Source organism: Enhydra lutris, unplaced genomic scaffold (genome assembly GCF_002288905.1).
Source record: "Enhydra lutris kenyoni isolate GAN:26980312 unplaced genomic scaffold, ASM228890v2 scaffoldscaffold18, whole genome shotgun sequence".
In the NCBI taxonomy this organism is placed as follows: domain Eukaryota; kingdom Metazoa; phylum Chordata; class Mammalia; order Carnivora; family Mustelidae; genus Enhydra; species Enhydra lutris.
Genome location: NW_019154102.1, coordinates 22343713 through 22365747, shown reverse-complemented (window position 1 = coordinate 22365747; position 22035 = coordinate 22343713). Strand labels below are relative to the sequence as shown.

Here is a 22035-nt window from a genome sequence, read left to right as displayed (position 1 = left end):
CCTGTGAATCAGTGATTATGAAAAATACTGTATAATATTGCAATTGGTTTCATCCTCTCCAAGGCAGGGAACAGACAAAAGAAACTGCCTGGCTTAGTGTTCTGTATGTTCCTATTCTCTTGAGTAAATTTACTCTGATATAGCGGCCATGTTCTGAAGAGGTGGCATACTGAGAATTTTGTCAGTGAGATTATATGTTAAATGTCTCAGAAGAGTAACTTATATGGACTCGTTTTGTAGTCTCTCCTCTTTAACCCGAGAAATTCTTCTGGGATATATATAAAGTACAAATTCAGGGTTTTGTACCGCAAGTTTACTTCACAGACACACCTGCTTTGGGAGCACAATTCTCTACAAGACTCAGTGTGCCTGTTCAAGAGAAAACATGTAAAGAAAAGCACCTCTGGGGGAAAGAGGTACGGCTGTCGTCAGTGTGTTTTTGTAACTGTGTCTGTCTGTGTGTACCTTAGCTCCTACGATCCTTTACTCCCGTGGAATCTTTGCAGACATTCTAGAAAGAGGAGGCTCTCCCTAATGCAGGGTAGGCCCCACACTGCCCACTAGGAGCCAGCCCACATGTCACTTTGGAGCCAAACAGCTGCTGAGTTCCCATTTGGTAGTCATGGGGGTTCTCCTCTGGAACCTCGGAACCACATATCCAGGGCTGGGTCCCCACTCACGTGTGACAGGAATTATCTCTCCTGTTTGATGTTTCCTTCTTCCTCATTCAGCCACCCTTCTAGTGCTGGTCAAGAGGGCCTTGGGTTTGGTCCATCGGAAAGTTTCCTGTGCGAAACACATTACAAGCCTGTCACACCATCTAGCTAATATCGTACCTACAAAATGTTAGTTCCCCTATTTGAATTATTTGAATTCCACGTAACATATCTCTGCTGACTGCTAGGAATCTAGTCCTATGCTCATCCACACTGTGGAGCAGTCAGAAGGAGAAAACATGATCCCCATCCTTGGCGAGCTCCCCATCTACATGGGAGATGAGGCTCAGATCACAAAATTAGAAAGGAAGGCAAAAAGTATGTAAGCTCTCTTCCCCAAGAGTAGGCATGATGTGAATTGGTGTGGGTGACAAGCACTAGTCCAGTAGCGGGAACAGGAAGGGCACTCTTCTCCAGTCTCTTCGTCTCTACTTTCTGAGTTCTTCAGGCAGCCCTTTCTGCCTGTGCGATCACAGGGACACCCTCAGAATTGTTTGCTTAAATATTAATCTATAATTCTTACTTGAAGATTTCCTTCTATTCCTTTACCCATGCATAACTCATCCATTTGAAATACTTGTACACTTTCTGCTAGAGAAGCATATATGTTGGTATGCACTAACAAAGATTAACAGGGCCCTCCTTTATCCTAAAATCTCATTCCAAAAACCTTTTCTGGAAGTTGGCATTTGTTCTGCTATAACGATGCTATCTGTGCTCTGTCCAGTTAACTCACCCTGTGGCCTTGGACTAGTTTTCACTTTGAGTCATTTGGATTTTTCTAGTATTTCTCAGTTACCCTGCAAAAAAGAAAGTCTGTTTAGAAGTTTGACCTCGCCTCAGCCAAGAACCCAACCCAGAGCCTGGATCAAGGGAGGACATCATTTTTTTCTTTTCTTTTTTTTTAGAGAGAGAGCCTGCATGTGTGCTCACACGTGCATGGGGACAGGGGGAGGGAAAAGAGAGAATCTTAAGTAGGCTCCACACCCAGCATGGAGACTGAGCTCACGACCCTGAAATCGTGATCTGAGTCGAAATCCACAGTTGAACGCTCAACCGACTGAGCCACCTAGGCATCCCTGGACCAATGAGGATTTTTAAAAATAAACAGCTGTGGCATCTTGGGGAGTGTAAGCTATTAAGCCATCTCTACCACATGTTTATCCCATATTTTCAGCAACTTGCCTCTCCTTTCTGGGTCTTGGTCCTCCCTACCACATCCCCCAAGATATCAGAATTTTAATTTGAATCCTATTAAACCATGGGAGTGTTCTGAAATAACTAAGAAATATAGTAGAGACAACTTTAGAACTGCCAAAACTCTAATTAAAAGTCATATTGAGGGACGCCTGGGTAACTCAGTCAGTTAGGCATCTGCCTTCAGCTTGGGTCATGATTCCAGGGTCCCAGGATCGAGTCCCGCATCAGGCTCCCTACCTGCCAGGAGTGTGCTTCTCCGTCTGCCTGCTGCTCTCCCTGCTTGTGCTCACTCTCGCTCTCTCTCTTGCTCTCTCTCTCTCTGACAAATACATAAATAAAATCTTTTAAAAAATAAATAAATAAAACTTATATAGATTAAAAGTCATACAGGAGGCAAAGAGAGAGAGAAAGAGAGAGAGTCCATTATAGTAGCTGCTTGGTATAACATGATTCAAATGTCTTTCCTTGTCCTGTCCTTTCCCACTTGGACATATTTTTGTATAATAACGAGTAATGATATAATTTACAGTTTTTGTTAACCTGTGTAGCTTGTAAAGTGTCACATCAACTACTACACTACTTGAGTTGTCCTCTTCTGATAAATAACATGGACAGATAACTCTGTTTGCAGTCTTAGTGATCGGTTGAGTGCTTTTGATCAAAGTAGCCACATTATTTATCAGTATGTCCTACTCGGTGAGTACTGAAAACTCTCCTATGCCACCAGTTTAATAATGAAATGCCCCGAAACATAATGTCTGGCCTGTTCCTTAAAAAATGACTTACCTGGGTTTACAAAAATAGCATTTATATGACTACGTCAAGAATATGATCATTAGTAAGAAATTAGCATTTAGGGAGAGAGTTCTAGGACACATCATTATGTGAAAAAAGCAAAGCACAGAAGAGTATCTGTGGTATGGTATCTTTCAAGTGAGAAAGAAAAGGATATAAGAAAATGCCCATGTATATTCTCATTTATACAAAAGTAATAAAAGAAGGATAAACCAGAAGCGAAACTGGGTACATGCAATAGGTGGCTAGAAAGATGTAGAAAGAAGTGGAGAAACTAGAACAGGTTAGTTGGGATGAGGAGGGAGGGATTCTTCTGCATACAATTTTATATGGCTCTGACTCATTCCCCCAAATAAATAAATAATAAAAGTCAACCGGAATGTGGGAGGAATCCAAAATGGAACATAAGCAGTGAAAAATAAGTCTAACTGAATTATGAAAGAATAATATAACCACACTGAAAGGAATAAGGAAGAAAAGAACTAACCCAAGTAATTTGAAAACCAGTATTTTGAGTGGAAATTATAAGCCTAAGGACAAAAAGAAAAAAAAAAATAGTACGCTCTAGTTAGTAAATTTGCTTCTCACAGGAGCATGGATTAGCAATTCCAAAATTTGTGCTAGGATTGAACAAATAAGTAAAATATATTCTAGATAATGAGAGCCAGGTTTCTCACTGTCAGAGAAAGAAGTAATAAAGGAGGAAAGAGGGAAAGGCTAGCATGAACCCTGTGGTGCTGGGACTGCAATTGGAGACATCAGATAGGAACTCATGATTTTAATACAGATACATAAATAGTTATAGAAATAAATATAGATGACACGCAAATTAGTAAACACACAGAGATCTCTTAGCTCTGTCCACTGAGATGCCCTCAAAGTAGTAACACCCCAATAGAAATGAGCATGCTAATTGCCCAGATCTTGGCTTCTAAAAACCATTCTTCTGTAAAAGAAACCAGAGCTTCTTGGAAAAGTGACTGACTGCAGAGCAGGGGCAGGGAAGGTACAAGATGAGCTGGCAATGTCTTAGTGCCAGAAAGTAAGCAAGTGTTCAGAAAAAGGTAGGACTGGCCGAAAATACACTGGGGAGTGAATCTGCAGGAATTCCTACTGACCAAAACTGGAACAATTTGAAAAACAAAATATGAATAATGATCATAGTAGATTATAACCTGGGAAATAAAATAAATATTCATGAGGTAATACTGATATAAATAATTGGACCAATAAATAAATGGAGGTGAAAGGACAGTACTTTTCCTCACAGAAGAATTCCAGTTAATAACTACCAAAGGAATGAGAGAACTAGTCAACCACCACCGTCAATATTGTTGCAGGCAGGATCTGGCAATGGATATTAAAGTTGGTGGACAAAAGTTGGAGGGGAAACAGGATATTTGCATAGCCTCAAAGTAGAGCTCCCTCCAGGAGTATATTAATTCCAAAGGTGAAAATAGTAACTTTGCTGTGGATCTGATGTTGATGCACTGAACAGGGCATGGTATCACTTCTGTAGTATTCTTGCAAGAAAATGCATAACCTCAACACTAACGACATTTTGGATTGTGTAATTCTTTGTCATGAGGGCTGTCCTGAGCATTGTAGGATGTTTAACAGCATCCCTGGCTTCTGCCCACTAGAAGCAGCATCACCACCAACACCCCCTCTACCCCCAGACTCTTTACAACCAAAAATGTCTCCAAGCATCACCAGATGTCCCTTTGGAAGTAAGCTCCCTCTTGGCTAAGAACTACTGATTCAGTCTAACCATAGAAAATATTGGGCAGACCCAAATTGAGGGACAGTCAATAAAATAAAAGACCAAAGGTACACTGTTCATAAGTATCAAGGTCTTGAAAGATTAGAAGAGGAACTGTGACAGATTGGAAGAGACAAAGGAGACATGACGAATAAATACAAGGCGGGATCCAAGAATGGATCAGAAAAAGGACATTATTGAAGAGACTGTCTTTTTTTTTTTTTTCCACTGTATATTTTCCTATTTTGTCGAAGATTATTTGACCATAGAGTTGAGGGTCCATATCTAGGCTCTCTACTCTGTTCCACTGGTCTATGTGTCTATTTTTATGCCAGTACCATGCTGTCTTGGTGATCACAGCTTTGTAGTAAAGCTTGAAATCTGGTAACGTGATGCCGCCAGTTTTGTTTTTGTTTTTCAACATTTCCTTAGCAATTCAGGGTCTCTTCTGATTCCGTACAAATTTTAGAATTATTTGCTCCAGCTTTTTGAAAAATATCGGTGGAATTTTGATTGGGATGGCATTAAAAGTATAGGTTGCTCTAGGCAGTATAGACATTTTAACAATGTTTATTCTTCCGATCCAAGAGCATGGAATGGTCTTCCATCTTTTTGTGTCTTCTTCAGTTTCTCTAGTTCCTCGAGTACAGATCCTTTACCTCTTTGGTTAGGTTTATTCCCAGGTATCTTATGGTTCTTGGTGCTATAGTAAATGGAATCGATTCTCTAATTTCCCTTTCTGTATTTTCATTGTTAGTGTCTAAGAAAGCCACTGATTTCTGTACGTTGACTTTGTATCCTGCCACATTACTGAATTGCTGTATGAGTTCTAGGCTATCAGACACATGAAAAAATGTTCATCGTCACTAGCCATCAGGGAGATTCAAATTAAAACCACTTTGAGATACCACCTTACACCACTTAGAATGGCCAAAATTAGCAAGACAGGAAACAACATGTGTTGGAGAGGTTGCAGAGAAAGGAGAGCCCTCTTACACTGTTGGTGGGAATGCAAGTTGGTGCAGCCACTTTGGAGAACAGTGTGGAGATTCCTCAGGAAATTAAAAATAGAGTTCCCCTATGACCCTGCCATTGCACTACTGGGTATTTACCCCAAAGATACAGATGTAGTGAAAAGAAGGGCCATCTGTACCCCAATGTTTATAGCAGCAATGGCCACAGTCGCCAAACTGTGGAAAGAACCAAGATGCCCTTCAACGGACGAATGGATAAGGAAGATGTGGTCCATATACACTATGGAGTATCATGCCTCCATCAGAAAGGATGAATACCCAACTTTTGTAGCAACATGGACGGGACTGGAAGAGATTATGCTGAGTGAAATAAGTCAAGCAGAGAGAGTCAATTATCATATGGTTTCACTTATTTGTGGAGCATAACAAATAACATGGAGGACAAGGGGAGATGGAGAGGAGAAGGGAGTTGAGGGAAATTGGAAAGGGAGGTGAACCATGAGAGACTCTGGACTCTGAAAAACAATCTGAGGGTTTTGAAGGGACGGGGGGTGGGAGGTTGGGGGAACCAGGTGGTGGGTATTAGGGAGGGCACAGATTGCATGGAGCACTGGGTGTGGTGCAAAAACAATGAATACTGTTATGCTGAAAAGAAATAAGAAATTAAAAAAAAAAAGAAAAAGGACATTAGTGGAAAATCTAGTGAAAGCAGAATAAAGTCGTAGTTTAGATACTAGTATTGTGCCAATGTTAATTTCTTGGTTCTGATCATTATACCATGGCAATGGTGAACATTTGAGAGGGTGGGTGAATGGTACAGAGGGACTATCTATCTAAACTATTTTTGCAACTTTTACATAAGCCTAAAATTATTTCAAAAGAAAAAGTTTTTAAAAATCTGACACTGGTGTTAATAAAATGCAAACACATTTCCATATTGAACTCTATGACCGTGATATAAGTCTAACTGGTATTTAATATCACTGAGATGATTCCCACCACCTCTAAGGCATTAAACTTGAAGCACGTGGAGAGAGAGAGAGAGTGAGTGAGTGAGTTGTGGTTTGCACCACAATTTGTTCAAATTTTGTCCTAAATTTAAATTTTAAATTTTGTGCTAAGTAAAAATTTTGCAAAATGTTCAGTTGATAGTTCAAAAGGAGTAATCATCAGTATGTCATGTAATATAGCATTTCACTGATTTGGCTTGGATTACAGTTATTCTTGCTTTTCTTTTATTCTCCTCTATGAAGGTAAACCGTTTACTTTAATGGCACTTGGAAGGCCCAGTCCTGTTCTTTGCACATGGTGGATGCTTTAAAAATATTTGCCGCATTCCATGGGCTTGCATCTTCATTGAGAACATCTGAGACAAGCAAATGTGTTTTATTATTACTGTTTCAAATCCTTTGAGTAAATATTAGAAGAGGTTACTTCATGTGAACTTTTTAAATGTTAGTAGGTTATAATTTTTATAATTTTAAGAACTATAGGGGCACCTGGATGGCTCAGTCAGTAGAGCATACAACTCTTGATCTTGGGATTGTAAATTTGAGCCCCGTGCTGGGTGTAGAGATTGCTTAAAAATAATTTTTTTTTAAAAAGGGGGAAAAACCCCTCTTAAATATAAATAGAATGAGCATAGTGCAGCCCAAAAGTGTGGTTCTGTAAATCCTATCAGAAGACATCCCATGCAGAATCGGAAATTGTAACAGTGTTCTAATGCAGAAGTAAGAACTCCCCAAAAGCCAACTGCAGAGAAACACTCTAATGAGGATACCTGATTGTGAGCAAAGTGAACTACCCTCGTGGTTGTGTTAACAAGTTTCCCAGCCCAGCCAGGCTTGCTAGGTAGGCCTCACCAGCCAAAGCAGACCCTTGGCTCTGGCCCTTCTTGACCAGCCCAGCACACAGAAGTCATGCATACACTGATCGTCTATCATAATAAGACTGACGCTTGGCTAAAACTTCCGTCCTGAGTGCTCCTTGGTACACACAGGTCACTTAACTCTGTTCCAGGCACACAGGCTTCCCTGAACTCTTGGCTAAAAGTCACAGCCTAAACCCGAAACATAGGGTGGACGGAATACTGGAGGTACAGAAGGCATTCCGGTAGTCACGATGCAGGTTTAGATAACACCTAGAGGTACCATGAAAGGCGAAAGCACAACCTAAGCCATTCCCTTTTAGTCTTTGTGGCAGGGGCAACACCTCCTGGTGGTGCTAGTATTTGGAATATCTTCCATTTATGGCAATAGGAGTGGGTTCCCATTTGTGATAGTGACGTCAGGTGTTCTTTTTACATGTTTCGTAAGATCCAAACGTGAATCGATAACAAAGAAAAAAATGTTAAGTAAATAAGAACACAAAGCATGAGGATATGGTAAAAGTTGCAAGGTGATGTTCAGATCATAAAGATTGTGGAAGTGATCTTAACTTCAGTCTTCCAACCCGACCCCCCTTTCTTCTCCTCCATCTACCACCTACTTCTGAACATCAAGAGGTAAGAGTTCTTAAAGTGCATATATAATGGGCTACTTTCTGTGAAAGAAAGAAAGAGAAATAAGAGAGCATGGGTGCCTCTGCCTTTCTTCACAAATAGAAGCGTAAGGAGGACAAATCCGAAACCAAGGGAGTTGGTTACCCGTGAGCCATGAAAGGGATCGGGGTAAAAGAGATACTGCAAGGGAGGGAACAATGCTTCTCTGAGTTGACTTTTGGAAGCATGTTAATGTCCTGCATATTTAAGAAATTAACAAGGATGGGAGGGAGGAGCCTAAAACTAAAAGCGAGTGGACACAAATGAACCCATTTATTTAGCTGAATACCATAACTACACTGAAGGGAGAATTAAGAATGAGCCCAAGTGACTTAGAAACATGGTGTTGGATTGTACACTCAGTCTTAAGTTGGGAGGGAAAAATTGTGCATTTTTTTCTGTAGTGGCCTCTACAAATAGTTCCGAACCTATTTAGATATCTTTCAGGCCTGAGCAAATTAGTAACTGAGATGACATTCTTGAGAGCCAGGTTACCCACTGTGGAAGAAAGCACGCACAAATACAGAATGGAGGAAGGCAAGAAAGAACTCTGGGAGAATGATTAGAATTGGAGGTGTTGATATAAACTCGTCATTTCTAAAGCATGAATGTGTACATGCTTACACCCATGTACAACACGTGTATGTGCGTGTGCTCACATATGTATGTGTATGTTTACATGCATGTGTTTCCTAGCACCGTGCACTGAAAGGGCTTAACTTCCCATGGTTTGCCCCCGCAGTAGCAATGAACAAAGACGCTCCAGGAGCAATGGCCACACCTAGCCCCCAAATCCTGGTCTCTATAACATTACCACTAAAAGAAATCAGAGCTCCTCAGAGAAATAGCTGGGGCATGGTCGATGCAAGACAAGCCTGAAACACCTAATTATGTCGGAAAGGAAGCATGTCCTCAGAAAGTATATGGGGCATAAGGACACAGGCTCCAGCTCAGAGGGGTTCCCACTTGTCAAATCAGGGACAATTTGAGCACCAAAATAATGAATTAGGTATAGTAATGACTATACGCCATTGAGAAAATGGGAGCTGATGAGTCCATGACATAAATAAATACGTAACTTAATGGGGGAGAAATGCTGAGTAACAAGTGATAAATGTGCAAGGAAGAGTGGAATTGGAATGCCATCTGTTTGCAACCACGACAGTGAAGCTGAAGCCGATGAGAATCTTCGATGGACGCTAAAGCTGAGGGGAAATTTTAATCGGGAGCTGTATATTCGCATGGTCTTAAACTGTGTCTTCAGTTGCTTACTAGTTGCAAAGGAAAACACAATACCTTGTCAGGGAGAGATCAGACGACATCTTGACAGAGTGCTCAAAATTAATACCACCAAGGAGAGACAAATAAACAGTGTACACCTCCAGACAGGGTTCCTCTGAGTACACAGCAGCACTGAGGTAAAATTCCGGCCAGAAGGGCAGGTCTTAAATCTAAGTATGAGAAAGCACTAGAAAAAAACAAAACTGAGTGGGGAAAAAGGTGGCAGGGGACTCTGTTCTTCAAAAATGTCAATATAAGAAAGGCTGTGGAAATAGTCCAGATTAAAGGAGACTTAACAGAAGACAATTAAATGTAATACCACATCCTAAGCGATATGATATATTGGAGCAAAACCCAAGCCGAAGTCTATATACAGGACATTATTGGCTCAATTTCTAAAATTAGAATACGGACCATGTCGGTATTAAATTCTCTGCAGTTGGAAACTACTATGGTTATGCAAGAGAATATCCCTGATACTTGGGAATGCTGAAGTACTTGGGAATAGAGGGCCATGGTACACTCAAGTTCCTCTCAAGCGACTCAGAAAAGGAAGCTCTTGTGTGCCCATGTGTGTAAAGAGAGAAAGAGCGCACGAAGGCTGGAGCATATGGTGTGAAATGTTGATGATGGGTGTGGGAGGAAGGCATATGATGTTCTTTATTCTCTGCTTATTCTTGCAACCTTGGGATAAGTTTGAAATTAGTTCCAAACGAAAAATCTTAGAAATTAAGAAGAATGAGCTCACTAGTGGTGACCAAATGTTTTGCATCCCTGAGAGAGTCTTCACTGAGCCCTAACAGGGCCATTGTATGTGGAAGTCCAGGCTCGGAGGGGCGAACTCACCATTGCGAGTCGGCATGGAATCGGTGCTGTTGATCAGTGCTGGCCTGCGGGTCTCCTGGCCTCCTAACACTGTTCCGTGGAATCCAGCGGAACCATGCCCCATGCCGCTGACTTGGTTGAGTGCTCCCCAGACTCTAGTTGTCTATGTCCATCTCTCTCAAGGGCAGCCAGAAGATCTGGGCACCAGCCCCTGTAGGGACCACGGAAAGCAACACAGACCCAGACTGTGATCAGCAGGCTCAGACTTGTTGAGCTTAATAGAGCTGTGTAGTTTTCATGCCCAGAGTGGGATTAAGTTTTTAAGTTCATCGTCCCAGAGCTTTTAGGCTCGATACTGGCATTGAGAGACTTGGGCAGGAAGAAAAAAAAAAGAAAACCAAGGAGCTAAATCATGAACCTCCCTCCACACCCCACTGGTGATTTACCCAGGTGTCAGCAGCCAGAAGGACATGGCATTCTTTGCGATAAATCAGAAAATACGCATACCACTAATTCCATCACAGAAATTAGGAATTCGTTAATAGAGAAGGTAGTTTCATCAAATGCGCGTGTGTGTGCACGCCTGAAAATACCTAGAATAACTTTTAGGAAATCGGGTTTTCCGAATCTTCCAATTCAACTTGTTATTCATCTATTTTTTTTTTTTTTTTTTTTTGTATTCACTCCTAGCTGGGGGCTCCCCCAGGTTTTTCACCTTTTTCCGAGAAGAAATTTTAATTAAAAGAATGCTATCTTTTTTCATAATTTTCTCCTGGGATTTGAGGGAAAGGCATAATTGTGTTTGTAAAGCACAGTAGTGGGAGGACTGCGCAGAACCAAGGACACCCCTAGTGTCTCTCGCACTCCTAGGAACAGGGAAAGAGAACTGTCTCACGTGGTCTTCGGACACTACAGCACAGCACCACCACAGTGAGAATGGGAAGTCAGGGAAAATTCTCTCCTCAAGCAGAGCTCTGTGAGGCCTTGGGGGCAGTGAAAGGAAGTGGTAGAAGGCCTTTTACTTGCCAACTAAAATAGGCCTGACCTGAAAGAGGCCTGAGACGGCCCTTTGGGGCCAGGCCAGCCTAGACCAACCGACATGTCTGCTCTCTCCCCGTCTCCTCTCATCTGTAACGCCCCTTTCTTGGCTGAGGGGATAGGGGCTTTTCTCAGTTTTAGGCTCAGGATGTCAGCCAATTCCTGTCCTGCCTGAGGAGGTTTATAACAACTATTCTAAAAGAATGGTTGGAAGAGGAGGCTTGGCCAAGCAGGGCAAGGCCCACAGTGCCTGTTTGCCCAGCTGCACAGTGAAGACAGACAGGGGAGGAAGGTGTGCCTGGAGCCCAGGCTCTGGCATTGGATTTGACTCTAGGCCTCTCTGGTCTTTGTTCTGCACAGAGAGATGGCCACCCACTCATCTCCATCAGCAGTTACTGCTTGGAAAGGGAGAAGCAGGGACATGTCTTGAGTTCCAAAAGCCTTTACATGTATCTCATTACCAAAAAGATTGCTTAGGGGCCCTCCCCCTATGCAGCAATGTGAGAACAGGACTTTACCCCCTCTGGAAGCTTACAGAGGGCAGCCAACAGTTTCCCTTTCGTCACAACTGCCTTTGAAATGCACCGATTTCTTTATTAGTTTTACTCAAGTACAGTTTTCAAGTATTTTGTTAGAGTGATAACCTGAGGCTAAATCCAGCTGGAAACCAAAGCCTTTGACAAAATTCTTTTAAGTTTCTCTAAGTCAGGATCTCCCCCAGACTCAGAACTCAGTCTACCCTCAGAGTGCTCTCATTATCTTCTTAGACCCATCTAGTTCTTGGCACTCCTAACTCTGTGGCATTCTTCTCAGATACTCCCGACAGTGCCAGGCTCTGTGCCCTCAAGCATGGACTTAAGCCCATTTTTGAGTCCTGACCTATTGAGTCCTGACCTACCGTGGCCCGTTTTCATCTACTCAGCCAGTGTCCACACAGATGCAACACAGATAGCCTCATGTAATGCGACGCGATCCGTTCATGCCTTAGTTCCGTGTTTCTGTGTTGTTTCTGTGTCCTGTTTACATACTAGAGGCATGTGTATATGTCGATGTATAAAGGAAAAACTCCGTTCTTCCCTACTGTGTTTCTCCCCCAAGTCTCCTTTATTACCCACATGAAACATTTCATTTCTGACACTTCTGGTCACCAAATGCGTGGACATTTTTCCCCACATCAAGCAGTTCCCTGCAACACCAGCTGGATGTCCTACAATTTGACTCAATTCTGACACTGTTTACATGCAGACAGCATCCACTCACACAGGTTAAGGGCTCAGTTCCACAAGACCCTCCCCCCAGTTGAGACACCAGCCACCTGGCTATCCACCTGGGCTTCTGACCACCTGTTGCAGATGGAGGTTCCCTGACCCACTCCTCAGGTTCGCTGAATTGCTGGAACAGCTCCCAGAAGTCAGAAAACATCTTACTTACTAGATCACAGGTTTATTGGAAAAGTCCATAACTCAGGAACCAGGTGGAAGAGATGCGTGGGGCAAGGTCTGGGGAAAAGGGCATGAAGGAGCTCCCGTGCTCTCTCTAGGCACACCACTCTCCAAATTTCCATGCGTTCGCCAGCCCGGAAGCTCTCCAAACCCTGTACTTCAGGGATTTTATGGAAATGTCACCGCATGGGCACGATGAATTGTGAACCCTATTTTCAGCTTTTCTCCCTTCTCAAGAGAATGGGTGGTGGGACCGAAAATTCCAAGCTTCTAATCATGGCTTGATCTTTCCAACCCTTATCTGGGATCCCACCCAGGATCACCTCACTAGAACAAAAGACACTCGTGCCACCCAGGAAATCACACGCTTTTGAGGGGATAGGTATCAAGAACAGGGGTCACAGGCCAATATTAGGACAAGAGATGTTCCTAGTATTCTTATCACTTGGGAAATTACAAGGGCTTGTAATTTTGTTTGCTGGTAATGAGGGCCAGAGACCAAGATATATATTTTCTCAGTGTATCTCAGGGTATCCGTTGAGCAACTTGGGCAAAGTCAATGCACCAATTCAGGAAACTGGTTCTTTTTTTTTTTTTCCCCCAAGATTTTATTTATTTTTGTTTATTTATTTGACAGACAGAGATCACAAGTAGGCAGAGAGGCAGGCAGAGAGAAAGGAAGGGAAGCAGGCTCCCTGCCAAGCAGAGAGCCCAATGCGGGGCTCGATCCCAGAACCCTGGGATCATGACCTGAGACGAAAGCAGAGGCTTTTAACCCACTGAGCCACCCAGGCGTCCCCTGGTTCTTGAACCCACACCTTTTAACCTCAAAGCTTGTACAGTGTGTATGTGCCACGGACTGTATCCATCCTCATTTGTTCATTATTGAATTCTGAGCTCCTAGAGTGGTGCCTGGCACAGGAGAGGCATTTGACAAGTATTTATTAAATTAATAAGTGACCAGTTATTATGACAGTCTCGGGCCCACCCCTGAGAGCTAAATGCTGGGCCGGTAGTCTTAGCAGCATCACAATGCTTATGGCCAAGACGACTCGGCCTTCTACTGATGACTCACTGATTTCTGTAGTTGCATGAACAATCTTCAGCCATTCTTTCTCTTACTACATTTTTATTTTTGTTTTTCAGATTTACCGTTAGCTGGTAGTGGAGGATGTTAGAGGTTTTCTAAAGTCCTGGTTTGTCTTGTCTGATTAATCCCTGGGGTGGGGTTTCAATATTTTACAGCTTTTGGATCTCTTCATCCAGTGGGACTGGTCGACCTACCTTGCTGACTATGGTCAGCCCAACTGCAAGTACTTGCGCGTGAACCCAGTGACAGCTCTGACCCTGCTTGAAAAGTGAGTACACAGTCCGGTGGTCTCTGTTGGGAGGTGGGGAAAGGGCATGGGGATCAGTGTCAGGGATAATTTTCTCTTGGCCAATACCTTCCAAACACAGCAGAGAGGCCTGTTCTTGGAGTTGCCGTAAGTGCTACCCATAGTCTCCGCTATTGGATTGGGCAGGCTGGCCTTCCTCTTGTAGCCTCTTAGCTCCTGAGCCCCAAGAAGCTGAGGCCAAGTATGGGTCAGGTGGACTCTGGCAAACCCTTGGAGCTGAATGGGGCAGCATCTCTTTAGCTAAAGATGACAAGAGAAGAAAGGAAGATGCCTTAAGGTTGGGTTCAGTCCACCTGGTGAACAGAGTGAGAATGGCCCCAATCATCTGGGGACAATGGGCAGAAGAGCCCCATGAAAGATGGCTTCTGTGGTTTCTAGCAGAGAAGTTCCTGGAATGCCTGAAACCTTCAGCAGCGCCATCCCCATTCAGCACCCCCACCCCCACCCCACCCCCAAAATCCCTGCCAGATTGAGCCTTGTTGTGCTGACTGTCCCAAGAAAGCTGTTGGACACGGTGTCTCATTCTTGCTCTGGGCAGTCACTGGCCAGCAGAGGTGCTCCCACTGAGATCAGGTTAGACAGCTCCAGAACGTCTCATGGTTAACCAGTACATCACCCAGATGCTGGAATCTGTTAAGCAGCCTAGCTCTGGCTTTTCCTAACCTAGTTGAGAGCTGGCAGGCCAGAGCCAGGATCCACGTAAAAGGGAGGGTTTTTATTGTCATCACACTAGTTAAGGGCCAGCTTCTTTGAAGCTTCTTAGAACAGTACCCCACATCTAAGCAGTACAGCAAGTACGTATGTGACCCTATGTGAGCTTGGGTACATGGACCAGCAGCTAGAAGGTCAGAGTGCAGCCGTAAGCAGAGGAAAGGCTAAGGTACATCCTCCCTACTGTGCAGTTAGAAGAGTGGGAAGGGGAGGAGTGGAAAGGAAGCAAGAACAGGACGCAGAGGAAAGTGTCTGGAGCCAAAAAACCAAGAGCCCAGGGTGCAGCTTTCGCCAGACCAAGACAGACTGATGTTTCCATTTTAACTTTGTTTCCCATGATTCTCTCTCCTGATGACCTTCCTCCCTAGGATATCTAGAGAGTAAGTATATTATTCACTTGGGCCTTTTCCATCACTTTGAGGCAAGTCCTTCTCGTTTCCTCACTGACACTAATGACTGCACTAAATCCTTACTCTCTGAGTTTTCTCCCCCCGACATACTAATCTACTAAACTAGTCTGGTGCCAACTGGCTGGCTGTTTCCTCTGTCCTCGGTCCTTAGAATGACCCTTGGCATACCAATCCCTATGGGGCTGGAGGTGGTGGCAGGGATTTTCTTTCCCCCATTGGTGCCAGGGAAAAGCTTGTTCCCACTCAGCTTCCTGGCACGCTCCATACTCCTGCTAGTGCAAAGCTTGAAACTCGGCCCTGACAGAAGGGAGCTGCTCAGCAGTCTCCCCTTCTCCGCCACCTCCTGGTGGTGAAGCCCATGGCAATAAGCTCTGGAACCTACGTCTCCCGGAGAAACCTTTTTATTAGAGGCAAGGCCTAATCGCAGCTGAAATGAGGGACATTTGGGCCCTCCAGGTGGTGTTTAATGTTGTATTCACTCTGTGTCCAAATGGGCTGTGGGATTCCCTTCCATTTCCTTCTCTCAACAGTCCTTTGCTTGTCTGCTCCTAAGAATCTCTAGATCTAAGAGGCATTGTCTCTTCCACTTTCTGTGGATCAGCAATGGGCTGAAACAGTCAGCCTCTCCGTGGCATTCTGGAGGCCTGACAGTAACAAAGCCGTGAGCTTATCCCCAGCCATCAGCGGGGTTTAAAAGCTTCCTCCCAAACCCAGGAGGGCCAAAGGCCACCCGGATCACCAAAATCCCTACTTCCCAGCCTCATAGGAATCAGCCCCTTTACCTGACCCTTTCCTGCTTTTGCCCCAGCCAGATCTACCACCAGAGCTTGACTATCTCTCCTTTTCAACCTGCCAAAGACATTCAGGAAACAGAAGAGGCGCCTGTGTCACTGAGAGGTGGCCCTAGCCAAAGTAGATCAGGATCCCAGGCTTACAGAATGGGAGGGGAGGGGAGGAGGGCCCCCCGCTTTGGTTTGGGTGCTTCCCAGGGCACAAACCGGCATGCTGTCATCAGCCGTCAAGGCTCTTGAGTTTCTCTTTGGAGTAATCCCAACTCGGCCTTAATTGCCAAGAACTCCTAGCCTCTGAGGCTCAGGGACTACCTTCTTCTTCCCTTTCTCCTACCTTATTGGAGAGTTTCTTTTATGAGAGCTGAAAGCCAACTCTGGCTCCCCATCTCTGGGCAGCTTCAAGGAGTCATGAAATTCATGATCACAAAGGACATTAAAATGAATGCCCCATACATGTAGGGAGTGTGTTTCCGCTTCCTTCCTTCCTTTCTTCCTTTCTTCCTTCCTTGTTTTGCATTGTTTTTCTTTAGATTCATAGCATATTCAGCAAAGGAAAAGGAATCCTTCTCTGGGATAAATAATCTAAAGCCAGGCCAGTTCCACAGACATAATTGTCCAGTCCATGCATAAGGGACCAAATACAGTAATCATCAGAGCCTGAGGACCATGTGCTTTCTTTTCAACCAGCCTCTGTCACCTCTTCTTCCTCCCCTCCAAGCTCAGTCCTATACAGGTGGGTGGTTGTACCTTATACTCAGTGTTCTGAGTTTACTTGAGTAATTCCAGTCTGAAGACACTTAAGCTTAGATCTGTGAAAGAAGTCACAACTCATCTGTGGCTCTCAGTGTCGGCCTCAACCACACAGCTTTGGTGCTCATCAGAATCTCCCAGCCTCATGAATATAACTGCCCTTGTGGCATCTCTAGCTTTAACCCATTGGCCTCACATCTGCCCCTCTGAACAAAGACCACCACACAGGGGGGGAAAAAGGGGGCCAGGATTGTCCAAAGGCCCCTCGGAAGTGTGCCTGGCCATAGATTACCAGGCTTATCAGGTTCCTTCCCCTCCTTCGGACCTGTCTACGTACAGCCCAGGGAGCTGTGAAGCCAGAAAGCCAGCCCAGATCCTGGGGGATGGTGGTGAAGACTGCCGATGCCTACACCAGGGCGAAATTGGTCTGGGCGGTGTTCTTAATTCTCTGACACCGGAACTAGCAGTGGGCTGGAGGTCTAGTGTGCAGAGACTGAGGCCAAAGGTCACAGTCAGATGTCAGAGGTTGTGGACTCTGCAGGGATTAGCACATTCCCACGTTCTATCACAATGGCTTACCCAGACTTGGGCCTTTCTGTGACACCATAGCCTGGTCATGACTTTACCTATGCTTCCTGGTTAGGTCTTTCCATCTGGCCACAACCATTGGCCAGAACTGCTCATGTTTTGCCCTCTAGGAATATGCCATCTCTGGAGCTTTGGCGGAACCCGGTAATAGAAAGCTCTGTGAAGGTCAAAGGTGTGAGGGTATGGACAACCCTCGGGTTCTCAGGGGCTTCTCCTGGCTGAAGTTCTGGCTCCACAAGCAAAAGGATGGTCTGTCTGCTCTCCTTCTCACGATGTGCTCAACCGCCTCACCGTCTCTGGGTCCTTACTCTGAGACAAAAGAGATCGGTCAGGCCCTTAGTTTTGTTAGGGATGGGACAGAGCAACCGGCCAGTGAAGTTTAGAAATACACAGTGGCTTTCAGTTACTCATCTCCTCTTGGAATTACTAGCTGAGAGTTTGTTCCTGCTTTCTCTTTCAAGTACCAGCTCTGAGGTCGCAGCAGGATTTCACGATCTCAGGAGATGATAAGTGGATCCTGGATCTAGATATTCTGTAAGAGCCTGTTGACCCTCAGGGCTTCAGCACGCCCAAGATTCCTATGGGAGCTGCACACCTGGAGCTAGAAGGGAAGGAAAGAGGTGCAGTGGGGGGGGGGGGTGTGGGTGATCAGGAGTTTGGCCCCTCCATCGCTGGCTTTGGACTCTCTTCCAGAGGTGACGGAGGTTGGGAGGGCAGTGGGTGCCACAAGACAGCTTCCTGAACAGTAGGTAAGTAGGGGCTTGACATATTGACATATTGACATATTGAAATATTCTGGACTCTCAGGTCTGGGAGGAGGTGGAGATGTGCGGAGCCATCCCACCTCCCACCCAGTCTCCTTCCACCATTGTCTCCTCAAACACTTTGCTCTCCTTCTTTCTTCCTCTGTTTAGGATGAGGGACACCAGCCGCAAGAACAACATGTTTGCACAGTTCCGGAAAAATGAGCGAGACAAGCAGAAATTGATTGATACTGTGGCCAAGCAGCTCCGGGGACTCATCAGCAGCCACCACTCATGAAAGCTAGCCTCAGGCCTGCAGAGGCTGCTCACGCCAGCCCCAGAGGCCGGGACCCAGTCCCGGCTGGCCCTGCCTTTGTGCATTCTTCTTCAAAGAGAGCAAATGTATTTTTTTAATAACCTGTGTACAGTATTCACATAACCTTTCCCTATAGTAAAAGAGGCACAAGAAAAAGCAAGTACATGAGGTGTTGCTAGGCTGGGACTCTGGGGAAGTCATACTGTACTCTGTAGTGGCCTAGAGATGGTGGTATCACCAGTCCCGGGACGATGAACCACCTTTTATCGCTGCCCTAGAACCTCAGTCTGGGGCTCAGGAATGACACAGATGTAATGGGTCCTTGGTCCTGGGAGGTAAGGTGAGTAGGCGAAAAGATAACAAAGTATATCCTGTTCGTTCCCAGCGCCCCATTCACCACACAGGGGAGGTTGGTCCTTCCTGATGCAAGAAGAGGACCTGGAAAACGTTACTGTTTAGTGTATGAAAGACCAGCACACATGAAAGACCAGCACACACGGTTCTGGAAGTTCGTATCTCCCCAGTCCGCCAATGTTCATCAGCAGGGGGACAAGCATGGCGTGTGGCCAGAGGACAGCTTCACTCCAGTCCCCTGAGAGTGGCCGTTTCTTCAGCCCAGATCTGACCCAGTGCTTTTATTGCTGACTTTTCTGGGGCAAGATAGAGCTGAGTATACAGTGGTGATAATTGGACCCCATGACTAACCGCAGGTTGCTCTACACCAGGAAGAGTTTTATTAGCTCTTGAAAGCCAGTGTGAATGGAATCAGAGCCTCGGTCCCTTCCCTGTTCATCTCATCGTCTTCTTTCAGGGTCAAGGCACTGGATTCAGAGCAGAGATCAACAGTTATTTCCATAGATCTTCACAGAGAGTCTCAGACTTGACCTTCTTCAGTAGCGTCATTGGGTTCAGTCAGATTCTAGAAGCCTGAAAATGGCCCTTCCTTAACCCTTCAGTAAAACCTGAAGGTTACTGGGGAGTGCCCCTTGTGATTGAAAACCAGCTCTCTGGCCACCATCTTTACAAGAAACATTATCACCTCTGTACTGTGGCAACAGCCGCAGCTGGACAACATGCCTGTTGGGATGGAACCATTGTCCCCATGAAGCAGACGGGGCCAGTCGTGGCTAGTAGTTTGTCGCCTTTGGCCCAGCGGTCCGTTACTAAGTCATATCCTTGATGTGAAGCTTTTCTTACTCAAGCCCAAGCCTTTTGTCCTCTCCTGAGACCCCCATAGCCATCTTTTGGCCTCATCTGAGAAAGGTTGTCTATAATCCCATCCCGCACATTCTGGAGTGTGCTAAGGAAGCCTGGACTAGCTAGCTAGGAGGCTGTATCCGCTGTCGCAGATGGGCTCCTGACACCTGGTGCAAGGGCTTTGCTGTGAGGTCAGCCAGAGGACCCTGCACTCTAAGAATCTTTGGGAAGGTGCTCCTGTGGCTACCGGCAAACGTGTAATTGTGCATCACCAAACAATGACAAATAAGCCACACAGGCATTTCCAGCTTGGATTAGTGGGAGGAGAGACTCATCAAACAGAATTCTTCACTACCTTTGTCAGCTACTTAGCTGCTTCTGGGGAGAGCAATGCTTCCTTTTTCATTCCCCACCCCAATCGCCCCAGAATCCCATCCCAACTTGCAAACCAAGAGGAAGAGATTACACACAACAGACATGAGCCTTCCTCAAAGCTGGAGAGGCCAGGCTGCGTGAACGCTCCAGAGAAGCTTTCTAAGGCTTACCTTGAGGCCTCAGTGCTTGGCCCAGGGTCTCAGGAGGAGGGTCAGGGATGAATGCTGCCACCCAGAATTGCAAAAGGCAAGGGAAAGTGGGGGGCCATGGGAATGATGCCATCACCCAAGCCCTGGGTTTGATTGAAAGAGAGCAAGAAATGATTACACTGATCTAAAGTCCTGTTGCTTAAGAAGGGCCCAGCACACTCCTTCACTAGTCTTCCATTTGCAGCAAGATCCTTTCAGATCGATCTTGGGACATGGGACATGGGACAGAGAGAACCTTAAGCATGTCACAGTTTTTGTCTTCTCCGAGTCATCATTGCTGGGCTGGTCTCAAGCCTGTACCCTGGAAAGACTGCTGTAGAGGAAAAGCAGACAGGGTGGCAGAATGGGGCTTCCTCTGCACCTCATTCACGACCTCCCTCTAAAGAAAACACTTACCCAGCTCAAGACTCTTAGGGGAGGACCCTTTGGTGGCTCTCTTCCCTCTCGGTCTGTCTTCAGTCTTCTCTGACGAAACCAACATGCTGCTACTGAATTGTGTCTAGAGACACACTCTCGTTGGGCAAGGGAAGGTCAAAAAACAGGGACCGGCAATATCCAAGTTGTTTGAATTGGCGAAGTCGGATTTTTGAGTCTTCTCTCCAGGCCTCTAGCTGGGCCAGGCCTTGAGAGGACTTGTGCACATGGGGCCATGCCCCTTAGACTCCTAAGACCCGGCCTCAGGCGCCCAGAGATATGGAAGTGCCCCAGCAGGCCCCAGTAGCAGAGCAAGAGCAGCGGTGGCTAGAAGCCCACGGCCTGGGGTTAGTGTGACTCTCAGCCAAGTTCTGGGGGAAACCAGGTCCATGTTTCTAAAGGTACCTTCTGGGTTGGGACCCTCACAGGTTTCAGTAGTAGTGTAGACAGCTCCTATAGTTTGGACGTTCACAGGAAATCTCTTGGGACTGTGATTGAAGCTGTTGGGGGTAGAGATTGGAACCAGCGGAGTCCCTGTTGACAAAAGGAGTGTCCAGCGTCCAAGGAGTGCTGCCAGTGTTTTCATCACATACCAGGCCTAGTGGTCTCTTGGCCTCAAAGCCAGCCTAGCTCCATCGCATACCTGACAAGGGTCTGCTCAGCAAGCCCCAGACCCAGGGCTCTCCTCTCCCCAAAATCGGCAATGGCCATGACCTCCCTCATAAAGCCTCTCCACACTCCCTGGGACCTGCTACGGAGTTCCCCTCCCATCGCCTCCCTTCTCCCAGGACTCTGCTCCTGGCTGCTTCAACTGCCTCTTTTTTTTTTTCTCTCCTTTTTCTTTTCCTTTGCCTGCGCTCGTAATTACTTTTCACTAATGTGTTGGAAATAGCGTTTTTATTTTGCACAAATAGTTGCACATTTACGGAGGAAATTTAGGAGAGTCCATTTTTAACTCTAAAGGGAACTTTTTTTTTTCTTGAAGACTCACTCCTAAAGCTACCAGTGCAGATGGGCCTCGCGGTTCTTGGGAGCCTCCCCCGTGGAAAGAGCATGTTGATCCCTCCTGTACATTTTCCTGTCTTAACTGCTATTAAACAAGGGAGCCTATGTACCTGTTTCAAAAGCCACGGTGTTGTCTCATGGTTTTTTGGTTCTTCTGCCCCTCTCATACATTGCAGCTGCGGTGGGCGAGCCAGACGGCAGCCATCGCACCCCCCGCACCGGACTGAGGACTAGAGCAGGCAAAGGCCCACTGAGGGGAGGAAGCCTACCTGCTGCGCAAGGCAAGGAGCCCTTGGAAACGTCCCCGAACCGCTGGGTTGGGTTTCCCGCCGATCCAGTTAACACGGGTATCCTCGCCATCGAGGGGAGCGCTGGTCTGGGCAGCCTGAGCCCTCCTGTGGCTTGAAGAGCAGCCCTTGCTGCGAAAGGGCTCCTAGTCCAAACAGAAGGAGGATGTAGCATCTCCAGAATAAAGCTGAGTGGGGGAAGGGGAGGAAGGAGCCTGTTTTAGAGCCCCTTGCAGGGAGGGGACGGGCCTCAGGCCCTAATGCCTGAGC

General features: G+C 45.8%; 1 protein-coding gene across 6 annotated transcripts in view; it reads left to right on the top strand.

The window, feature by feature from the left end:
- The window catches only part of LOC111148016 (exocyst complex component 6B), a 622509-nt gene extending 600906 nt beyond the window's left edge, over positions 1 to 21603 (top strand). For 3 of the 6 annotated variants that reach the window (XM_022504356.1, XM_022504354.1, XM_022504351.1), the window contains 3 exons: positions 13818 to 13930; positions 15049 to 15060; positions 18134 to 21603. In XM_022504356.1, the coding sequence (XP_022360064.1) occupies positions 13818 to 13930; positions 15049 to 15060; positions 18134 to 18260 (252 nt within the window). In that variant the 3' untranslated portion in view covers positions 18261 to 21603. Of the gene's footprint in view, positions 1 to 13817; positions 13931 to 15048; positions 15061 to 17680; positions 17872 to 18133 lie in introns of those variants that run through there. The other 3 variants (XM_022504355.1, XM_022504352.1, XM_022504353.1) reach the window with 2 other exon arrangements.
- The last annotated feature ends 432 nt before the right edge of the window (positions 21604 to 22035 follow it).